General features: G+C 55.5%; 9 protein-coding genes across 9 annotated transcripts; 3 read left to right on the forward strand and 6 right to left on the reverse strand.

The window, feature by feature from the left end:
* Positions 1 to 560: 560 nt before the first annotated feature.
* Positions 561 to 1,907, forward strand: MVES1_001296 (uncharacterized protein; the record flags this gene model as incomplete). Its single annotated transcript, XM_056206144.1, has 1 exon — positions 561 to 1,907. The coding sequence occupies one exon, from the start codon at positions 561 to 563 to the stop codon at positions 1,905 to 1,907; it is 1,347 nt and encodes a 448-aa protein (XP_056062119.1).
* A 50-nt stretch (positions 1,908 to 1,957) lies between these two features.
* On the reverse strand, positions 1,958 to 2,983 carry FBP1 (fructose-bisphosphatase; the record flags this gene model as incomplete). Its single annotated transcript, XM_056206145.1, has 1 exon — positions 1,958 to 2,983. The coding sequence occupies one exon, from the start codon at positions 2,981 to 2,983 to the stop codon at positions 1,958 to 1,960; it is 1,026 nt and encodes a 341-aa protein (XP_056062120.1).
* A 197-nt stretch (positions 2,984 to 3,180) lies between these two features.
* On the reverse strand, positions 3,181 to 4,197 carry MVES1_001298 (uncharacterized protein; the record flags this gene model as incomplete). The annotated part of the gene is made up of 1 exon (XM_056206146.1): positions 3,181 to 4,197. One exon carries the CDS (start codon positions 4,195 to 4,197, stop codon positions 3,181 to 3,183), a length of 1,017 nt encoding a protein of 338 aa, XP_056062121.1.
* A 381-nt stretch (positions 4,198 to 4,578) lies between these two features.
* On the reverse strand, positions 4,579 to 5,452 carry MVES1_001299 (uncharacterized protein; the record flags this gene model as incomplete). Its single annotated transcript, XM_056206147.1, has 3 exons — positions 4,579 to 4,914; positions 5,153 to 5,222; positions 5,250 to 5,452. The coding sequence occupies 3 exons, from the start codon at positions 5,450 to 5,452 to the stop codon at positions 4,579 to 4,581; spliced, it is 609 nt and encodes a 202-aa protein (XP_056062122.1).
* A 182-nt stretch (positions 5,453 to 5,634) lies between these two features.
* On the reverse strand, positions 5,635 to 6,915 carry MVES1_001300 (uncharacterized protein; the record flags this gene model as incomplete). The annotated part of the gene is made up of 1 exon (XM_056206148.1): positions 5,635 to 6,915. One exon carries the CDS (start codon positions 6,913 to 6,915, stop codon positions 5,635 to 5,637), a length of 1,281 nt encoding a protein of 426 aa, XP_056062123.1.
* Positions 6,916 to 7,298: 383 nt separating this feature from the next.
* MVES1_001301 (uncharacterized protein) lies at positions 7,299 to 9,335 on the reverse strand (the record flags this gene model as incomplete). The annotated part of the gene is made up of 1 exon (XM_056206149.1): positions 7,299 to 9,335. One exon carries the CDS (start codon positions 9,333 to 9,335, stop codon positions 7,299 to 7,301), a length of 2,037 nt encoding a protein of 678 aa, XP_056062124.1.
* Positions 9,336 to 9,459: 124 nt separating this feature from the next.
* Positions 9,460 to 12,060, forward strand: PWP2 (U3 snoRNP protein; the record flags this gene model as incomplete). The annotated part of the gene is made up of 1 exon (XM_056206150.1): positions 9,460 to 12,060. One exon carries the CDS (start codon positions 9,460 to 9,462, stop codon positions 12,058 to 12,060), a length of 2,601 nt encoding a protein of 866 aa, XP_056062125.1.
* A 50-nt stretch (positions 12,061 to 12,110) lies between these two features.
* Positions 12,111 to 13,727, reverse strand: HAS1 (RNA helicase; the record flags this gene model as incomplete). Its single annotated transcript, XM_056206151.1, has 1 exon — positions 12,111 to 13,727. One exon carries the CDS (start codon positions 13,725 to 13,727, stop codon positions 12,111 to 12,113), a length of 1,617 nt encoding a protein of 538 aa, XP_056062126.1.
* A 94-nt stretch (positions 13,728 to 13,821) lies between these two features.
* UTP21 (rRNA-processing protein utp21) lies at positions 13,822 to 16,662 on the forward strand (the record flags this gene model as incomplete). Its single annotated transcript, XM_056206152.1, has 1 exon — positions 13,822 to 16,662. One exon carries the CDS (start codon positions 13,822 to 13,824, stop codon positions 16,660 to 16,662), a length of 2,841 nt encoding a protein of 946 aa, XP_056062127.1.
* Between the last annotated feature and the right edge of the window lie 3 nt (positions 16,663 to 16,665).

Here is a 16,665-nt window from a genome sequence, read left to right on the forward strand (position 1 = left end):
CTGACGGTAACCCGAAATGTGGGCATATGCGTTCGCAACAGGCTGCACGAACTTCAACAAAGCAGGCGATTGCCTAACATACTTTGCAAGGGAGATGGATTTCTGACTGTGTTAATACTCACTTTTCCGGCTGATACCTACCGAAGCCATTTTCCTAGCGTGAGGATGTCGTTGAAAATACAACTGCGCTGCCAATCCGGTCTTTCCCGCCCCGCTGATTACCAACAAATTATCACGTGACCTCCACAATAAAGGTTCACCGCACGCATGTGGAGAACAGCATGCCTGGGCCGAGCAAGACAATTGCTGTGGTGGGCGGCGGAGTGAGCGGTCTTGCTGCGGCGTATAGATTATCCCACGCGCTACCCACACACAAAGTTGTTATACTCGAAGCGAATAATTGTTTAGGAGGCTATGTGCAAAGTAAGCGCGTGCCAGTGTATGGACAAGACTCGAGCGTTACAGCGCTTCTCGAGGCGGGTCCCCGAAGCTTGATACCGCATGGATACAAGGGTCGCCGTACATTAGAATTTTTGTCGCAATTAGGGCTCACGGATCGGATGGTAGTGGTGTCACGCACGTCCAAGTCTGCGAAGAACAGGTACCTCTACCACAGCGGAAAACTTAACCGCCTCCCGTCGTCGGCGCTGGGCCTTTTCAGCGCAATGCTAAGACTGCCTTTGATTCGTTCCATCATACCTGGGGTATTGTGCGAGCCGTTCGTGAAGCGAAGCGACGCTGCCCCCGAATCTGTGGATGCCTTTTTACGGCGCCGGTTTGGCGCGCCGCTGGCAGAGAATCTTGCCTCGGCGATGATGCACGGGATCTATGCAGGCGATTCGCGCACGCTTTGCGCATCGTCGGTTTTGAAATCTCTGGTATTGCTCGAAAAGACACACGGGAGCGTTTTGCGCGGAATGCTTCTTCGCCGACTCAATCCCCGTTATATTCCTCCGTGTGAAACTGGACCAACATTGCATGAGAAACAGGCGGAAGTGGAAGAGCGAATGGATCCTGTAGTACTGGATTGTATTAAGCACGCGAGCATCTACTCCTTTCCCAATGGACTCGGCGAGATTGTGCGCGTGTTGGAGGACCGGCTTACAGTCATGCCAAACGTGGAAATCTGGCGCAACGCGCCGTGCCAGCAAATCACGATGCAAGATGGCAGGTTTGCGCTGCAGATACCCTACATGAAAAACCCTTTACTAGCGAACAGGCTTCTATCTGCGATCCCCTCGTACAACCTCGCACCTCTACTGCCGAACCTTCCGCATCTTGACCACAACCCACCGGCCAAAATGGCTGTGGTCGACGTAGTGCTTGCGCCGCCGAATCCTACCGATAAATTGGAGTACAAGCTGCCTATCGATGGCTTTGGCTTTTTGGTGCCACGTAATGCGACAAACAATCAAGACGAGGTCCTTGGAGTCGTGCTGGATAGCGACGCGGTACCGAACCAGGATCAAGGCAAACGGCGCTTTATAAAGCTCACCGTCATGCTCGGCGGTCCGTACTGGAGCAAAAAATCTTCAGACGCGCTGCCGAGCGAGGAGGATGTTGAGCAACGTGCACTGCGAGCATTAAACACACAACTAGGCATTCCTTCTCAGATCTTGGCTTCGCACGTGCGTTTGGTAAATGCGAGGGTTCTTTGCGACACCATTCCGCAATACTTGGTTGGTCACTATACTCGAATGCAAGCGTTACACGACGCAATGGTCAACGACCCTGCCCTAGCCAACAAGCTTACGCTGCTGGGCTACAGCTACGCAGGGGTAGGCATCAATGACTGCATCACCAATGCGTTGGACGCATGCGACGCTATTATCGCGCATGCGACGTCCGATACGCAACCAGACGCGAGTGCAAGCCAAACCACGGGTCTTGCCGCGCTGATAGGGTAATTAAGGACGGAATAATTTGTACTATAATGATATGACTATTGCACTTGTGCTTACTTCTTGAAGAAGGAGAGCAGGTCACTGACATCGTCTTTGCTGCCCAAAAAGATAGGGCAGCGCTCGTGGATACTCGTGGGCTGCACGTCCAAAACACGCTTTTCACCGGTAGTGGCAATACCACCGGCCTGCTCCGTCAAAAAGGCCATGGGGAACGCCTCGTATAAGAGACGCAGCTTGCCTTTGGTCGACTTCTTGTCGGCGGGGTAGCAGAAAATACCGCCGTAGAGCAGGGTGCGGTGTACATCGGCTACCATAGAGCCAATGTAGCGTGCAGAGTAGGGCTTTTTGGGCGGCTCAGGGAACTTGATTGAGTTGAGGTAGTCAAGCACAGGTTCGTGGTAGTACATCGAGTTGCCTTCGTTAATCGAGTAAATATTACCGCGCGCAGGCACACTGATGTTGGGGTGCGTGAGAATAAACTCGCCGATGCTATTGTCCAGCGTGAATCCGTGTACGCCCGAACCACTCGAAAGCACAATGTTGGCCGACGAACCGTACATGCAGTAGCCAGCGCCGATCATCTCACGACCAGGACGCAGCACATCCTGGATGCTACCCGTGGAGCCCTCACGGATCTTGTAGATACCAAAGATGGTTCCGATGTTCACCCCGGCATCAATGTTACTCGAACCATCGAGAGGGTCGAAAACGATGCAGTACTGGCCGGCCGCGCTGTTGGTGCGGTCGCCAACAATGATTGCATGCTCCTCCTCTTCCGAGACAAGCACGGCAGACTGGCCCGAAGAAATGAGTGCATTGACCATGACCTCGTTGGAAATCACATCGAGTTTCTTCTGGTCCTCGCCCTGCACATTCTGATTGCCTGCAACACCGACCAAGTTGTTCAAGCGCGCCTTGCGCACGAGATTCTCAATGACCTTGCAAGTGGTGTGCAGCGAGCTCATGAGCAGGGTGAACTCACGCGACGCAATACGCTGGTCCGGAGACTTGTGGCCCTCGCCAAGCACATAGCGCTCGAGCGTGATTATATTGTATTCCTGCGGGTTGTAGCCTTCCATGGTGCAAGAAAGGAATTTGTCCCGCTTGGCCAGTGCAGTGCTCCGACAAACTATTCCAAAATACCCCCTTTCCATTCCTTTAATTGCCACGTGGGTGATGAATGGGTCCCTGAATGTGAAACAAGGGGGTGGCGAGCTATGCTGCTATAGACGAAACAAGGGAAATTATCAGATCGAAAGGCGTCATGGAGCAGTGCTTACTTGGATTGTTCATTTGATGAGGAGACGGCCTGTGCAGCGTCAACGCGTGTATCCTCCATCTTCTTCTGGGCCTGTGTCTCGCTCTGCTTCGAAGCGGACACAACATTGTGCTCCGCTTCCTGCACCTTCTTCGAAGCTTTGTTGGCATACTTGGGCAGATTTTCCTTAGCATCATGGATCGTAGCAACAAGCGCTTTTTGCAGCGCCGGGAGTGTAACCTGTCGCAGATAGTCAACGACTTTTGCGGCACGCTCCTGAATCGGCAGCTTGGAGTCAAATGCCTCGACAGAGATATCCTTGTATGTCGAGCTGAACGTGTCGATGATCGGCTGCAGCTGTTTGCGGCCTTCTCCAGAGACGCCGGAGGCGTACTTTTGCAGGTTATCCAGCTCGGTAAACAGACTCTGGACGAGGGTCTGCGCCTGCTTCTCGCCCTCGGCTATCTCCTCCTGGGCCAGATTTTTTCCTTCAGTTGTTGCTTTCTTCGACTGTTTCTTCCAGTTCTCCACGATCCGCGTCAGCCTGTCATTGATAGAGACGAGCACATTGCCTGCCTGTTGCAAGTAGTCATTCTCGTTCTGCTGGAGCTGCTCGATCGCCTTGTTAGTCTGCTCGTACAAGTTTTTGTATGGTTCTTTGACCTTGTTTTCGTACAACGTCTGCACACTAGACTTGTATGCGTCAACCTCTGTTTGGGCTTGTTTGCAGAGACCGGACCAGTGCGCTTCGAAAGGGTACGGCACTTGGTGCTTAGCCGTCTCCAAAAAGGCCAATACATGATCATCGATCATTCGCAAAGGCCTGCGCAGCGCATAGATGAGCGGTTGTGCAAGCTTCAAAGCAACGGCAATGAAAAACAAGGCAAACGCATAGATGCGGTACATGATCGGGCGATCGCGCAGGGCAGAGAACGCATAGTCCTCAGCTTCCGCCACGAGGGGAATCGATTCAATGAAGTCGAGCGTCTTGCTCTGTACGAGAGGAGCTGGGTGGCCAAACTGTTTCGCAGGCATGCTGGAGAGAACGAGGAACAGAGAGAAACGGCCTGCGCTCAGACCCACCAAATTACTTGGATGCAGGCCAATGTCAACTATGATTGGTACAAATTGTGTGCATCGATCGGGTCTTGCGCGATTGTCAGCGTGGGCAAGTGCCGACGTGTGTGTGGCGCAATAATGTCCGAATCCGGCACAAACTAGTCAAGACCATTCAGTGGTGGCCCAAACGCAGTCACGTTTCGTGGGGAACGAAGCTTCAGGATGGGTTATTGGGCCCGATCATGCGTTGGGCGGCAGCTGACCACGCTCGCATGCTCCTGCTAGCGAGGTTGTGAAGGTGTGTGGTCGGGGACGGCCAGTTATCCGCTTGCCTAGCGTACGGAAGGCTCGGTATATCTACAATTCTGTATCGGACATGTCTTCAATCGCAAACATCGCTGCGTTCTTTGCCACAGGCAGCTCCGTAGATTCGTCCAATTCGTGCTCGTGTATCCGATCATCCCATAGATCTGTCAATCGAGCTGCGCCGCCTGCGCCTCGCTCGGTACCGACTCCGTCCCATCCGTCGGGATTATATGTATCTTCGCCATGCTCTTCTAAATCAAGTGGTGCATAGAGCATTTCAAGGTCGCGCCTTTCGCGATGTGCGCGCGCGCTAAAATGCCCCAACCATAAACCGATGCTCGCACCCAATATGTTTGCAATAATATCGCCGAGTTGAAACGTTTTGTGCTAAAGTCAATGCATGGTTGTCAACGTACGGGCAGCAGACTCTGCACAAACTCGGAGCCGATCGCGCCGACGATGATGCTCGCAAAAAAAGAGATTGCGAGCGGTGCGTTCCTCCATATCCACACTCGCTCTGCACTCTGCTTGTCAACACATACAAGTGGATGTACGTACTTCAGATACGTCCCATATCATGTAGCACATAAAAGCAGCCTGTATGTGAGCACCGCGAAAAACGTACCAGCATGAACCCCAAAAAATGCATTACCTTGTCGTTGACGTACACATAGTCCTGTGCAGAGGGATGGAAGCTTTGGTCAGACATCGTTGCAACGTACCCAAGCAGTCCAAGCACAATGAGCACGATGATATTCAGGACAAGCATCGCGGGCCGTATCCGCATCGGCACAGACCTGTGGTCAAAGCCAGGATGCGAAGAGGTATATAGCTTTAGCGGCACCGAGTACATCAAGTACTGCTGGATACGGGCCCATGCGACATGCGAAAATGCATCCTTGATTCTACCTACGATATCGGTCATCCCCAGAGCCCGTGCGCTGCGAAGAAATGGAAACAGTCGTCGAAATGCGAAAAAAAGGAGTAAAAATGAAAAACAGTTGCGATTGTAGGGTAGCTATTGTAGGACATTCTGTGAATGCAGTCTACATGCATCGGCTTGGTAAAAGAAAGAAGACAACAGCATCATAGTATCCAATCTACACATTACTGTGCGTAGTAAGGCACATCTGCGCGCCGCACCGGAACCGGAACAGGTCCTTTGTTTGTTGTCCGCTTCAGCCCAGATGGAATTACACTGTTAATGTAACGCTGCATTCCATCCATAGCACGTCCCGTCTTTCCACCTCTGACCGGCGTTCCCTCGTTCGAGCTTGGCGTATCATAAGACTGACCCTTAACCATTTGCGGCAGATTTTGTACTGAGCGGCGCGAGGAGAGCAGTGTTTGGTCCGCACTCACCATGGTTGCATGTCCACGCGTTACGTTTGCGTCCACCGTATTCAGCTGTTGTATTTCGCCCACAAGACGCGTGGTAGACATGAATCGTTCATTCTCATCCAAGTCGCGCACCTCATCGTCAGGCGACGAGGACGCGGAGCCATTGTCATCCGTAAGCTCTGCTTCCGATGAGATGGACGAGCCACTAGAAATGGACGTAATTTGATGTCTGTACGACATGGACTTGAGCGCTGCATTGGGCGTAAGCAGAGGCACAGACCCGCGTTTGGCTTCCGTCCTGCTCGGACTCTTGGGCGTGCTGGGCGTTTTGTTGTTCCAGAACGGCACCTGTGAAGCGGGCAAATTGCGCAGCGCGACGCGACGCTCTGTGGCGCGTGTGTATCGATCGCATTCGCGGCCCGCCTCACACCCACGAAGGAACATTTCGCGGCGCCCTGCATCGGCACGCGTTTCATACCGGCGGAAAAATGGACTAAAGTGGAACATGAGTTCCTCTTCCTCGATGCGCAGATCGTAGTCCAACAAATACAGAAGCTGCTTCTCCATCAGGTTGACTTCGGCCTGCGAAAAGTAGACGCAGTACCGCGTCCAATGTTTGTTCTTCGGCGAGGAATCGTTCAGATTCTTGGCTGCAACAATTAACGTCGCGAGGAAAACGCGGTGCAAGGTGCATGGCATACCTTTGGCAACGCGCGGCAGTCGGTATTTGAGACGCTCTAGGTACACGAGCGTGCTCAACAGCGTCGGCACCTGCACGTTGCTTTTTTCCACAAGCATCATGATGAATGATTCCAGACTTGGCAAGTTTTGTATGCGCGAGGCGGTAGGCCTTTCCGTGCTAGCATCTGCCTGCCCCGCAGGGCACTGGATCACCTCGGTTACTTGCTTCGCAAGATACGCAACCATATCGCGGGATACTGGACAGCGGATCAAGTCAGTAACCGCGGGATTGTGCACGATCCGCGGCAAGAGACTTGCCGGATGGCGGCGCATTGCGCTTGATGTCATGACGGTTGGGTTCGACATTGTGTAACGTGCAAATCTAGTGTTACGCAGTGATCAATCCAACGCGAACCAGCACGTTGGACAAGCAATGATTCGCTGCAAACAGAGTCTGATATGGGTTAGATTCAAGTCACGTACTACGCAGGAACCGGGCAGCGTGTCACAAGCTGCTCGTCAGCGGATAGGACGATGCGCAAGAGCTAGCGTGCCCTTACTGCACAGACGAGTCTCCCCCGCCGTAGTGGTGAGAGGATAGCAGTGCAGTATAGCGCCAGACGAAAAAACCGCTCGCGCTCTTGTGCATGTAGAAGTCCGCGCGTGCATTGCAAATGGCTGCCAACGTCTACGATACTGCCAGGGCACGAACTTCTATGCATGACACGTGACCAAAAATGGTCCGTGCATTATGGCTTCGCTTGGCTCGCCTCGTCGTACAGTGTGAATTTGTGGAGCTCCGCGGCGAGGTGCTCCTGCTTCATCTCCCAATTCCGTATAGCAAGCTGAAGTGAATTTGCATCGCAGCGCCAGAGTTCGACCATAGGCAAGCGCACCTGCCCGTGCTGGTCGAGCTGCTTGCGCAACGTCGCTACATGATCACGGATCTGTGCATCCTGCCGCTCATTGCCCGACTCTCGGGGCAGCACGGAATAGGTGGGTGGAACCCAAGTATCAAGTGGCGATGTAGACTGCTTGGGCTGTTTCCGGAACAGGAGCAGTAACGTGGAGTGCAGTTTTGTCGGCTCTTTGCACGTTTCTGGCTGCACGGCGGGTTTGTTCATTCCCGCGTATTTCCAGCCATAGTCTGTATTGGTCGTACCGTTGTGCCATGGAATTTTTGTCACATGTGCTGCATAGAGATTTATCGCGCTAATCCATTCCTTAGCGGCGCCAGCGCCGGGAATTTCAAAATACACCTTAGTGCCTGTAGGCAGGCAAAGCTCGATCGCATGCGGCGCCGCCCATGGCGCATTATGGGTATACTGTGCATACGCATGTACAAGATTATATTCAAAGCGGGGCCCTTCGCTTGGACTCCGTCGATGGGGTGTGTACAGGGCCAATGCACCGTGCAGTAGCGACGCCCAATACACCTCGGGCCGTTTGCGTTTCCAGAGCATGCCGCGTTTTTGGGGCGCGTGTACTAAATGTACGATGCCATTCTGCACGGGCAACGCGCTGTATGCAGATAATGTCACTTGGCCAAGGTCCGCTTCGCTCTGGATAACAGGCGGCGTATTTGGAGAGCCCGGTGCGGACAGTAAATGGTCGGCAGAGGCTGGCGAAGATGGCGCCGCCGCTTGAGCTGCTTTCCCCGTGAAATCCACTGCACTCTTGCGTGCATTCCGGCGATATAAATGCACAACGCTTCTGCACCGGCCCAAGGAAATGGCTCGGCGCAATCCAGATGGCGGCGGAGTCGGAGCGGCGGCGGCTGTCAGAGGATCGTCGCGGATCGAATGGTACATGGTGCGCAGCACAGTTGCAGCCTCGTGCACGCGCTGCTGTTCAAGGCACCGAGCCAGCGTATGCATTGTATTCTCCACAAACTGTTCCTTGGACATGTGCTCTGCAATCTCGGCAAGGTGCAAGTCCGTATTCAAGAGCAAGGCAGAAAACGACACGCTGTGCACACCGTCGGCCGATCCAAAGACGGTGGACGGATTGCATGCGTAGAACCGCTTGCTAAAGCTTTCCAAGACACGGTCCAGCTGCTGTGTCTCGGCACGCATGTGTACTTTTTTGCACAGCGCGCGCAGCGCACGATCCAGACTCATGCCGCTAAAGTCAAACTTGTCCATGTACTTTTCCAAAGTCAGCGCTTGCAGCGGTACCAAGCCGCCAAGCCATTGTACAAGCGTCGCTTTCGTGACCCACGGCATGTCGCTGTCCCAGCACTGCTGTGCAAGCACATCAGCCCTTTCATAGATGCTGCTGGACCGCGAGTCTGTCTCGCCAAGGCAGCCAACCGATGCAAGTGGATGCAATGGTGCGGCAAGCGGCGAAACCAGAGCTGAAATTGCATTGGGTGTACCTAAAGACATGGCCGCAGAGCGCGGTTTGTCTGTGTCCTGCGTGGCAAAACGCATCGCGCCAAACGTAGCAGGCTGAATCGCCCACAAAGACGGGCATGGAGCGGGAGGTAGAAGCGGTGCAGAGACGGGAGTAGTGTGTTCAGCATGCGCTATGAAAGGAACATCTCGTGTGTCCCAAAGCATCGCATTGTGCTGTGTATCGTGTACACATGGCTCGTCCGTCGACAAAGGCCGAGAAACGCGGGGGGATGCATCTGTTCCTGTACATTGGACCATGGCGTCAAAATGATCCGGGGCAGGAATGGGCGTCTCGCTCGGCGCGCCCAACGCCGAGGCCAAAACCTCCTCTTTGTCGCTTGCCCCGCCACGCAAGTCTGGCGTAGCGTACCCCGCGACAGGCTCCGCCATGTCGCAAGCCAACCTGCAGCCTGTCACACACAAACACACGTGGAGGCCAAGCGTGGACCAACACAACTGACTAAACAAAATGTCCGACGACAAAAAAAAAGGGCGCGCTTCACCCAGCGCCACGATGAAATCGTCCTTTCGGTTCGCGAACCTGTGCGGAACCGTGTACCAGCAAGGCAACGTGGCATTTGACAAAGATGACTCGCTATACTCACCGGTAGGCAACCGGCTTTCCGTGTTCCATCTCGTGCGCAATAGCTCGTCGACGCTGCCGTTTGAGACACGGAAACCAATAGCACGGATCGCCATTTCCCCTGCGAATCCCAGTCTGGTACTTGTAGCGGACGAGGATGGGCATGCATTACTAGTGAATACGAACCGCCGTGCACTGCTTGCACATATGAACTTCAAACTGCCCGTGCGCGACGTACAGTTCTCTCCCGACGGCCGCTTTCTTGCCGTGACGCACGGAACGCATGTGCAAGTATGGCGAACGCCGAGCGTATTGGTGCGCGAGTTTGCGCCTTTTGTACTACACAGGACATATACCGGTCACTCTGACGATGTGCTGAGCATTTCCTGGTCGAGGAGCGGCTGCTTTTTCCTGACAACGTCCAAGGATATGACCGCGCGCCTCTTTTCGCTCGATCCCGTCCCTGGATTCAGGCCCAAGACATTTACAGGGCACCGCGATGCGGTTTTACGCGCCTTTTTTTCGCTGGACGAACGGACAGTGTATACAGTGTCGCGCGACGGCGCATGCCTTACGTGGGGCGCAAAAGAAGAGGATATGGAGCTCGATGTGCCTCAAGACACGGAGGGCACAGAAGAGCATGCCGTTGGGTTCATACGCTGGGGCGTGCTTGCACGGCACTATTTTCATCAAGCGAATACCCAAGTCGCGTGCACAGACTTTCACGCGCCGACTTCGCGCTTGGTCGTGGGCTTTAGCAATGGCCTCTTTTCCTTGCGCGATATGCCCGACTTTCACGAAGTGCACGCACTGAGCATCAGCCAGGAAAAAATTGACAGCGTTGCTTTTAACCGCTCCGGCGAATGGCTCGCGTTTGGCGCACAGCGGCTCGGGCAGTTGCTTGTGTGGGAATGGGCGAGCGAGTCCTACATCTTAAAACAGCAGGGCCACTTCTATGACATGAACGCCGTCGCTTTTGCACAGGACGGCCAAATTGCTGTCACGGGTGGCGACGATGGCAAAGTCAAGCTGTGGAATACCGCTTCTGGATTTAGCACCGTCACGTTTGCAGACCACACCGCGCCTGTGACATGTGTTGAATTCGCAAAGCAGGGTCAAGTCCTGTTCACTGCGAGCTTGGATGGCACAGTACGTGCCTACGATCTGGTCCGCTACCGCAACTTTCGTACCTTTACGAGCCCCGCACCTGTACAGTTTGTCAGTTTGGCCGTAGAGCCTTCTGGGGAAGTGGTGTGTGCAGGAAGCCAAGATGTGTTTGACGTGTACATGTGGAGCGTCCAGACGGGCAAGCTCCTCGATGTTTTGGCGGGCCATACCGCGCCCATCTCAGGCCTTGCATTCGACCCTACAGGCAGTGGTATGCTGGCCAGCACAAGCTGGGATCGGACGGTGCGATTCTGGGAAGTGTTTCGTCGCAGTGCACACACTGAGTCGATGCAATTGAATGCAGAGGGCCTTGCCATCTCTTTTCGACCGGACGGCAAGGAAGTATGCGCCTCGTCACTCGATGGCGTGCTTACTTTCTACAATACACAAGATGCGGCGTGCAACGGTGTGCTCGATTGCCGGCGCGATATCGCTGGTGGGCGGAGCATCAACGACCGCATCTCGGTACGGAACAATGCAGCCGGCGCTGCGTTTACCAGTCTGTGCTACGCTGCAGATGGCACGTGTATCCTCGCGGGAGGGAATGCCAACTATGTGTGTTTGTACGACGTGCGCGAGCAAGTATTGCTAAAGCGCTGGACGCTCAGTCTGAACCTGGCGCTGGATGGGACACAGGATAAGCTCAATTCGCGCGACGTTACCGATGCGGGCAACGTTGCACTAATCAATGACGTCGACGAAAATGAACTTTCTTTGCATGAGCGCATGGATCGCAGCTTGCCGGGTGCACAGCGCGGAGACCTGAGCAAGCGATCCACACGGGCACAAGCACGGTCCAAGTGCGTTCGATTCTCGCCCACCGGACAAACGTGGGCCGCGGCATCTACCAGTGGCTTGTTGCTGTACTCTTTGGACGACCAAACTACGTTCGATCCTACCGACCTGGATATGGAGCTTACACCACAGGCGGTGCGTGCAGCTTCGCATCAAGGCGATACGCTGCCCGCCTTGCTGGGTGCATTGCGCCTGAATGATCCTGCACTGATGGCCGAAGTGTATGAACACGTAAAGATGAAGGAGGTGCCTTTGATTGCATCGCAGCTTCCCACCGTATATCTTGCACAGGTGCTGGGTCTTGTTGCGTCGCGGTTGGATCCGGCGAATGAGAGTCCGCACGTAGAATTCCATCTTTCCTGGCTCGCTTCCCTTTTCCAGGCCCATGGTGCGATCATTCGTGCACAGAGCAGCACGACGTATGCGCCTGTATTGCGTGCCGTGCAAATGGCGCTCAACGAGCTGCGGGCAAATGTAAAGACAACTGGCGATCGCAATGCGGCAAGCATCCTGTATATTTGGAACGCATTCTCGACGCGCCCGCTGCAGCGTGTTGAAAATGAGGTGTAGCAGAGTACATGCCTGCTTATGCCATTCGCTCCTCTAACGATACTATACATCTACCGACTCCACTGTGTGCCGCTGCTGCTCGCCTCGCGCTGTTTCTCGCTCTTGCGGTACTTGTATGCCTTGTGTTGGTCTCCGTGCGAGCGACGGTCCACACGATGGCGTTTGGTATTGATTTCCTCCTCGTCTTCCTCCGCCCCGTGGTGCTTCTTTGGCGTGCTGCTCTTGAGGCCCGTGCCGATAGTCACATTCACCTTCGGCGGGACAGCAAAGCCAAATGCCTTTGCCACCTTGGCCAAGTCAAGTGCATTGATATCGAAAATACGCTTTAAAGAGTAGGATCCGTAGGCCTGAATGTAGGAGCGATACCCTTCTTTTGCAGACTGGTGCAAGTAGTAGTTCTTTGCAATGAGCTTTTCAAGCTGGTTTTGCACATTGGCAATCTTGTTGGACGGGAACGTATACTCGTTGAGGGGCACTTTGGCAACCTTGAGAAAGCGCAAAAACCCAAGCTCGCTAGGGAGCAAGAACAGCAGGGAGCGGCCGCTTTGACCGCCACGCGCAGTGCGCCCCACACGATGAATATAATCGCGCGGATCGTCGGGCGGATCAAATTGGATAATCCAGTCGACCGCAGGGATGTCCAAACCGCGCGCGGCAACATCCGTGCAAATCAGCGTGCCACTTTTGGCGTTGCAGAACTCGAAAAAAGTCGTGCTGCGCTTTTGCTGCTTTTGTTTCCCGTGCAGATCCAGCACAGGCACGTCGATGTAGTTGAGCAGCTCTGCGTGATACTTGACACTGTTGCAGCTGCTCATGAACACGATACACTTTTTTCCCGCGTTGCGTTTGAGGAAGGTAAAGAGCAGCAAGAATCGTTTGTCGCTGTCACACACGACATAGCCCTGCTCCAGCTTGGACACGGTGGATGCGGCAAGCTGTTCGTGCACGTTGATATAAAGTGGCCCGGGCCGGAGCGATACGCGCGCAAGATCCTGGACCTTGGTCGTTTGCGTTGCGGAAAACAGCATCGTTTGCCTAGTTTCCGGGAGCAGTTGCACAATCTGCCGCATCTCATCCTCGAAACCAATTTCCAAAATTCGGTCCGCCTCGTCGATCACGAGCGTCTTGAGATTGGAAAAGACGAACCCTTTGGTGTTTTGCAAGTGGTCCAAGAGCCGGCCGGGTGTGGCGATGATCAGATTCACACCCTTTTGCAGCTTGTCCGCCTCCGCCTTGCGGTTCGCTCCGCCCATCACAATACCAAGCGTCTGACTGTGGTGTTCCATGAGCTCCTTGGCCACGCCAAAGATCTGCAGTGCAAGCTCGCGCGTGGGAGAAATGACAATGGCGCCTGTGCCGTTCCGCGGCTTGAATTTCAGCCTGTACAGCATATCGACAACAGGAATCAAAAAGGCAAGTGTCTTGCCACTCCCAGTCTGCGCTGCACCCAGCACATCTTTGCCTGCGAGCAGCGGCGGAATACACCGCGCTTGCACTTCTGTCATGGTTTGAAATCCCATCTCTTTGAGGCCACGCGCGGTCGCATCGCTCAGGTCCAGCGTAGAAAATGGCTCCCGCACATAATCAGAACTTGCCTGCTTTACGTCGCCGCTGAGCTCCCGCTCGAGCTTCGCTTCTTCCGCGTCCTGCGCGCCGTGCTTGGCCATCGCTGAAAGAAAAAACGGCGCGGCGCGGACGCAGAGAAAAATGGCTTAGTCAGCCTATTTTTCCTTCCGCGCTGCGCCGCTGCTCTTGGCCACGATGGATGCGCCGAAAGAGAAGCGCGTGCGCACTGACGCGACAGAGACCAAGGAGCGTCGTGCCCACGAGTCTGCTGCACTCTATACTCCGTTTCGTGCGCTTGGATACGTGACCAACGGCGTGCCATTTCTATTGCAAACACGATTCGGCGGCAAGGATGCACAGACGCCCGACGTGACAATCATAACGTGTTTGGGCGACGCTTGGGCAATGTGGAATGCGGAGCGCATGACACTCTTATTTGTAGGGCCTTTGCTACCGGATGCAGTTACGAGCATGGCCATCTCGACGTCGCCAGATAGCGTGCTCGTCGCGGCAGGAACAAGAGTGCATCGCTACGTGCGTGGAAAAGAGGTGGCCGTGTACAGCACAGAAGATGAGGAAGGAGGTACGTCTGGCACTCCTCTGTCTTCTCTTGCTGTGTTTGGCGACATGGTCGTTGCACTAGCAGCCGATGGGCGCGCCGCGTTCGTCTGGTCGCTCGCCACGATCGAGCTGCAGCACACGCTGTGCTTCCCCACAGGCTTTACCGCCGCGAGTCTTGTCCATCCTGCCACCTACTTGAACAAGATCGTAATTGGGAGCATTGAAGGTGCATTGCAGCTGTGGAATGTGCGCACAGGCACCCTGGTCTACGCATTTTCTCCCGCGTCACTCCGCGGCGCGGAGTGTGCGGCAGGCATTGTCGCGCTGGAGCAGTCGCCAGCGGTCGATATCGTAGCCGCGGCATACGCTGATGGTCTTGTACTCCTCTACGATGTGGGCCTTGCCGAATGCCTCTTTTCCGTGCGCGTCGAAGGCGGCCTTGGGCCTGGCTGTGTCGCATTCCGCACCGACGGCGAAGCGCATACCCTCGCTCTCGGCACACGCGCGGGCTCGCTTGTACTTTTCGATCTTGCCGCCGTGGAAGACGGCGGCAATGGCGCTGCGCCGCGTCTTTTGCATTCGATTCAACACGCACACGACGGTCCCATTGGCGGCATTGCCTTTGTGCCTGGCCAGCCGCTTCTGATTACGTCCGGTACGGATAATGCGCTGAAAGAATGGTTCTTTGAATCACCCACACTGCCGCCACGACTGCTGAAATCGCGCAGCGGCCACGCCTTGCCGCCGCACCTGGTCCGGTACTATGGCGAGGACGGGCGGAATATATTGTCCGCCTCGCGCGATCGGAGCCTCCGGTGCCTGTCTGTCGTGCGCGATAGCCGCTCTTTTGAGCTGAGCCAAGGTTCTGTCGAGAGCAAAGCCAACAAACTTGCGCTCGACGCGACATCTTTCAAACGCGCGCCGATCGCGTCGCTGTCGTACAGCACGACGCGCTCGCGCGACTGGGACGATGTGCTGACCGCGCATGCCAACGACCGCTTTGCACATACATGGACCGTGCGCGATAAGCACATGAACAAAGCCCCGCTCAGCGCCGCGCCAAGCAAGAAGCACGCGGCGGTTGCGACGGCGGCGTGTGTGAGTGCCTGCGGCAATTTCGGCTTGCTTGGCACGAGCCACGGCGACGTGCACATTTACAATATGCAGAGCCACATATTCCGCCGCTCGTTCCTCACGGGAACGACTGATGCCGTGGTCGATATTGTGACCGACGCGGTGAATCAAGTGTGTCTGGTCGGCACGCAGGACGGCACGCTGCACTACTTTGACTTTCACACCGCCCAGCGCCTCGCCACGCAGCATCTGGCCGCAGGGTGCACCGGTCTTTGCTTGCATCGCGACTCGAATCTTGTCGCAGCCATGACCGACGACTTGGCGCTCCTGGTGATTGATATCGACACCCGGCGCATTGCGCGCCGCTTTACAGGCTTCCGCGGCAGGATCTTAGACGCGTGCTTCTCTCCCGACGGACGCTGGATCGTGTCGTGCAGCACAGACGGCGTGGTCCGCACCTTTGACATTGCCACCGCACAGCTCATCGACGCTTTCCGCCCGCCGAGTATGGCGACCAGTGTCACCTTTTCTCCCACCGGCGATTTCCTCGCCACCGCGCATGTCGATAGCGTCGGTGTCCATTTATGGGTGAACCGCGCCTTGTTTGCGCCTGTTGCACTCCGTGCATTGGGCATGGGCGACGTTTCTCAGGAGCGCGAAGCCGCTATGCCGACACTCCAGGGCACCGCACTTGACACGGACGAAATGGATATGGTCCTGGACGTGGGCGAGCCCGCATTCCAACGCACATACACAAGTCCCCCGCAGCTTCATGACGGCGCGCGGCCTCTGATCACGCTGAGTACAATGCCACGCGCACGCTGGATCACTCTCTTGCACCTCGACACCATCAAGCGACGAAACAAGCCGCAAGAGGCGCTCAAGAAGCCCGAAAAAGTGCCCTTTTTCCTCGAGGCTGCGCTCCCAGACACGCACTCTCCGTCCTACGCGGCGCCTGCTTCCCCGCACAACCACGCTGACCTGCTGTTTGCCTCGAACATGGAGCGCCGATTACGCGCGGCTGTAGACGCGGGCGACGTTGCGCCCTTGTTTACCTACCTGCATACCCTCCCGGCACCGCAGCTCGACGTGGAGATCCGGTCCCTCGAATCCACCGCGCAACAGACCTTGTTCCTCCAAGCGCTCGCACTGCGCCTCCACGCCAAGCAGGACTACGAGGCTGTCCAGGCCATGCTTGCCGTGTTTCTGGACGCGCACGGCGAAGCGCTTCAAGCCAATGGCGTCGATCCGGATAGCGCCTCGCCGGACCAAGGCGCGGCGCTTGCGCTTGCGCTGCGCCAAGTACTGGCTGAGCAGGAGCGCCAAGGGAGCCGGATTATGCGCACATTGGAATACTGTATGGGAACATTGAGCTTTTTGCGGCAAGTGCCGCTCTCGTAGTGT

The sequence above is a fragment of the Malassezia vespertilionis genome, chromosome 2, assembly GCF_029542925.1.
Source record: "Malassezia vespertilionis chromosome 2, complete sequence".
NCBI lineage: Eukaryota > Fungi > Basidiomycota > Malasseziomycetes > Malasseziales > Malasseziaceae > Malassezia > Malassezia vespertilionis.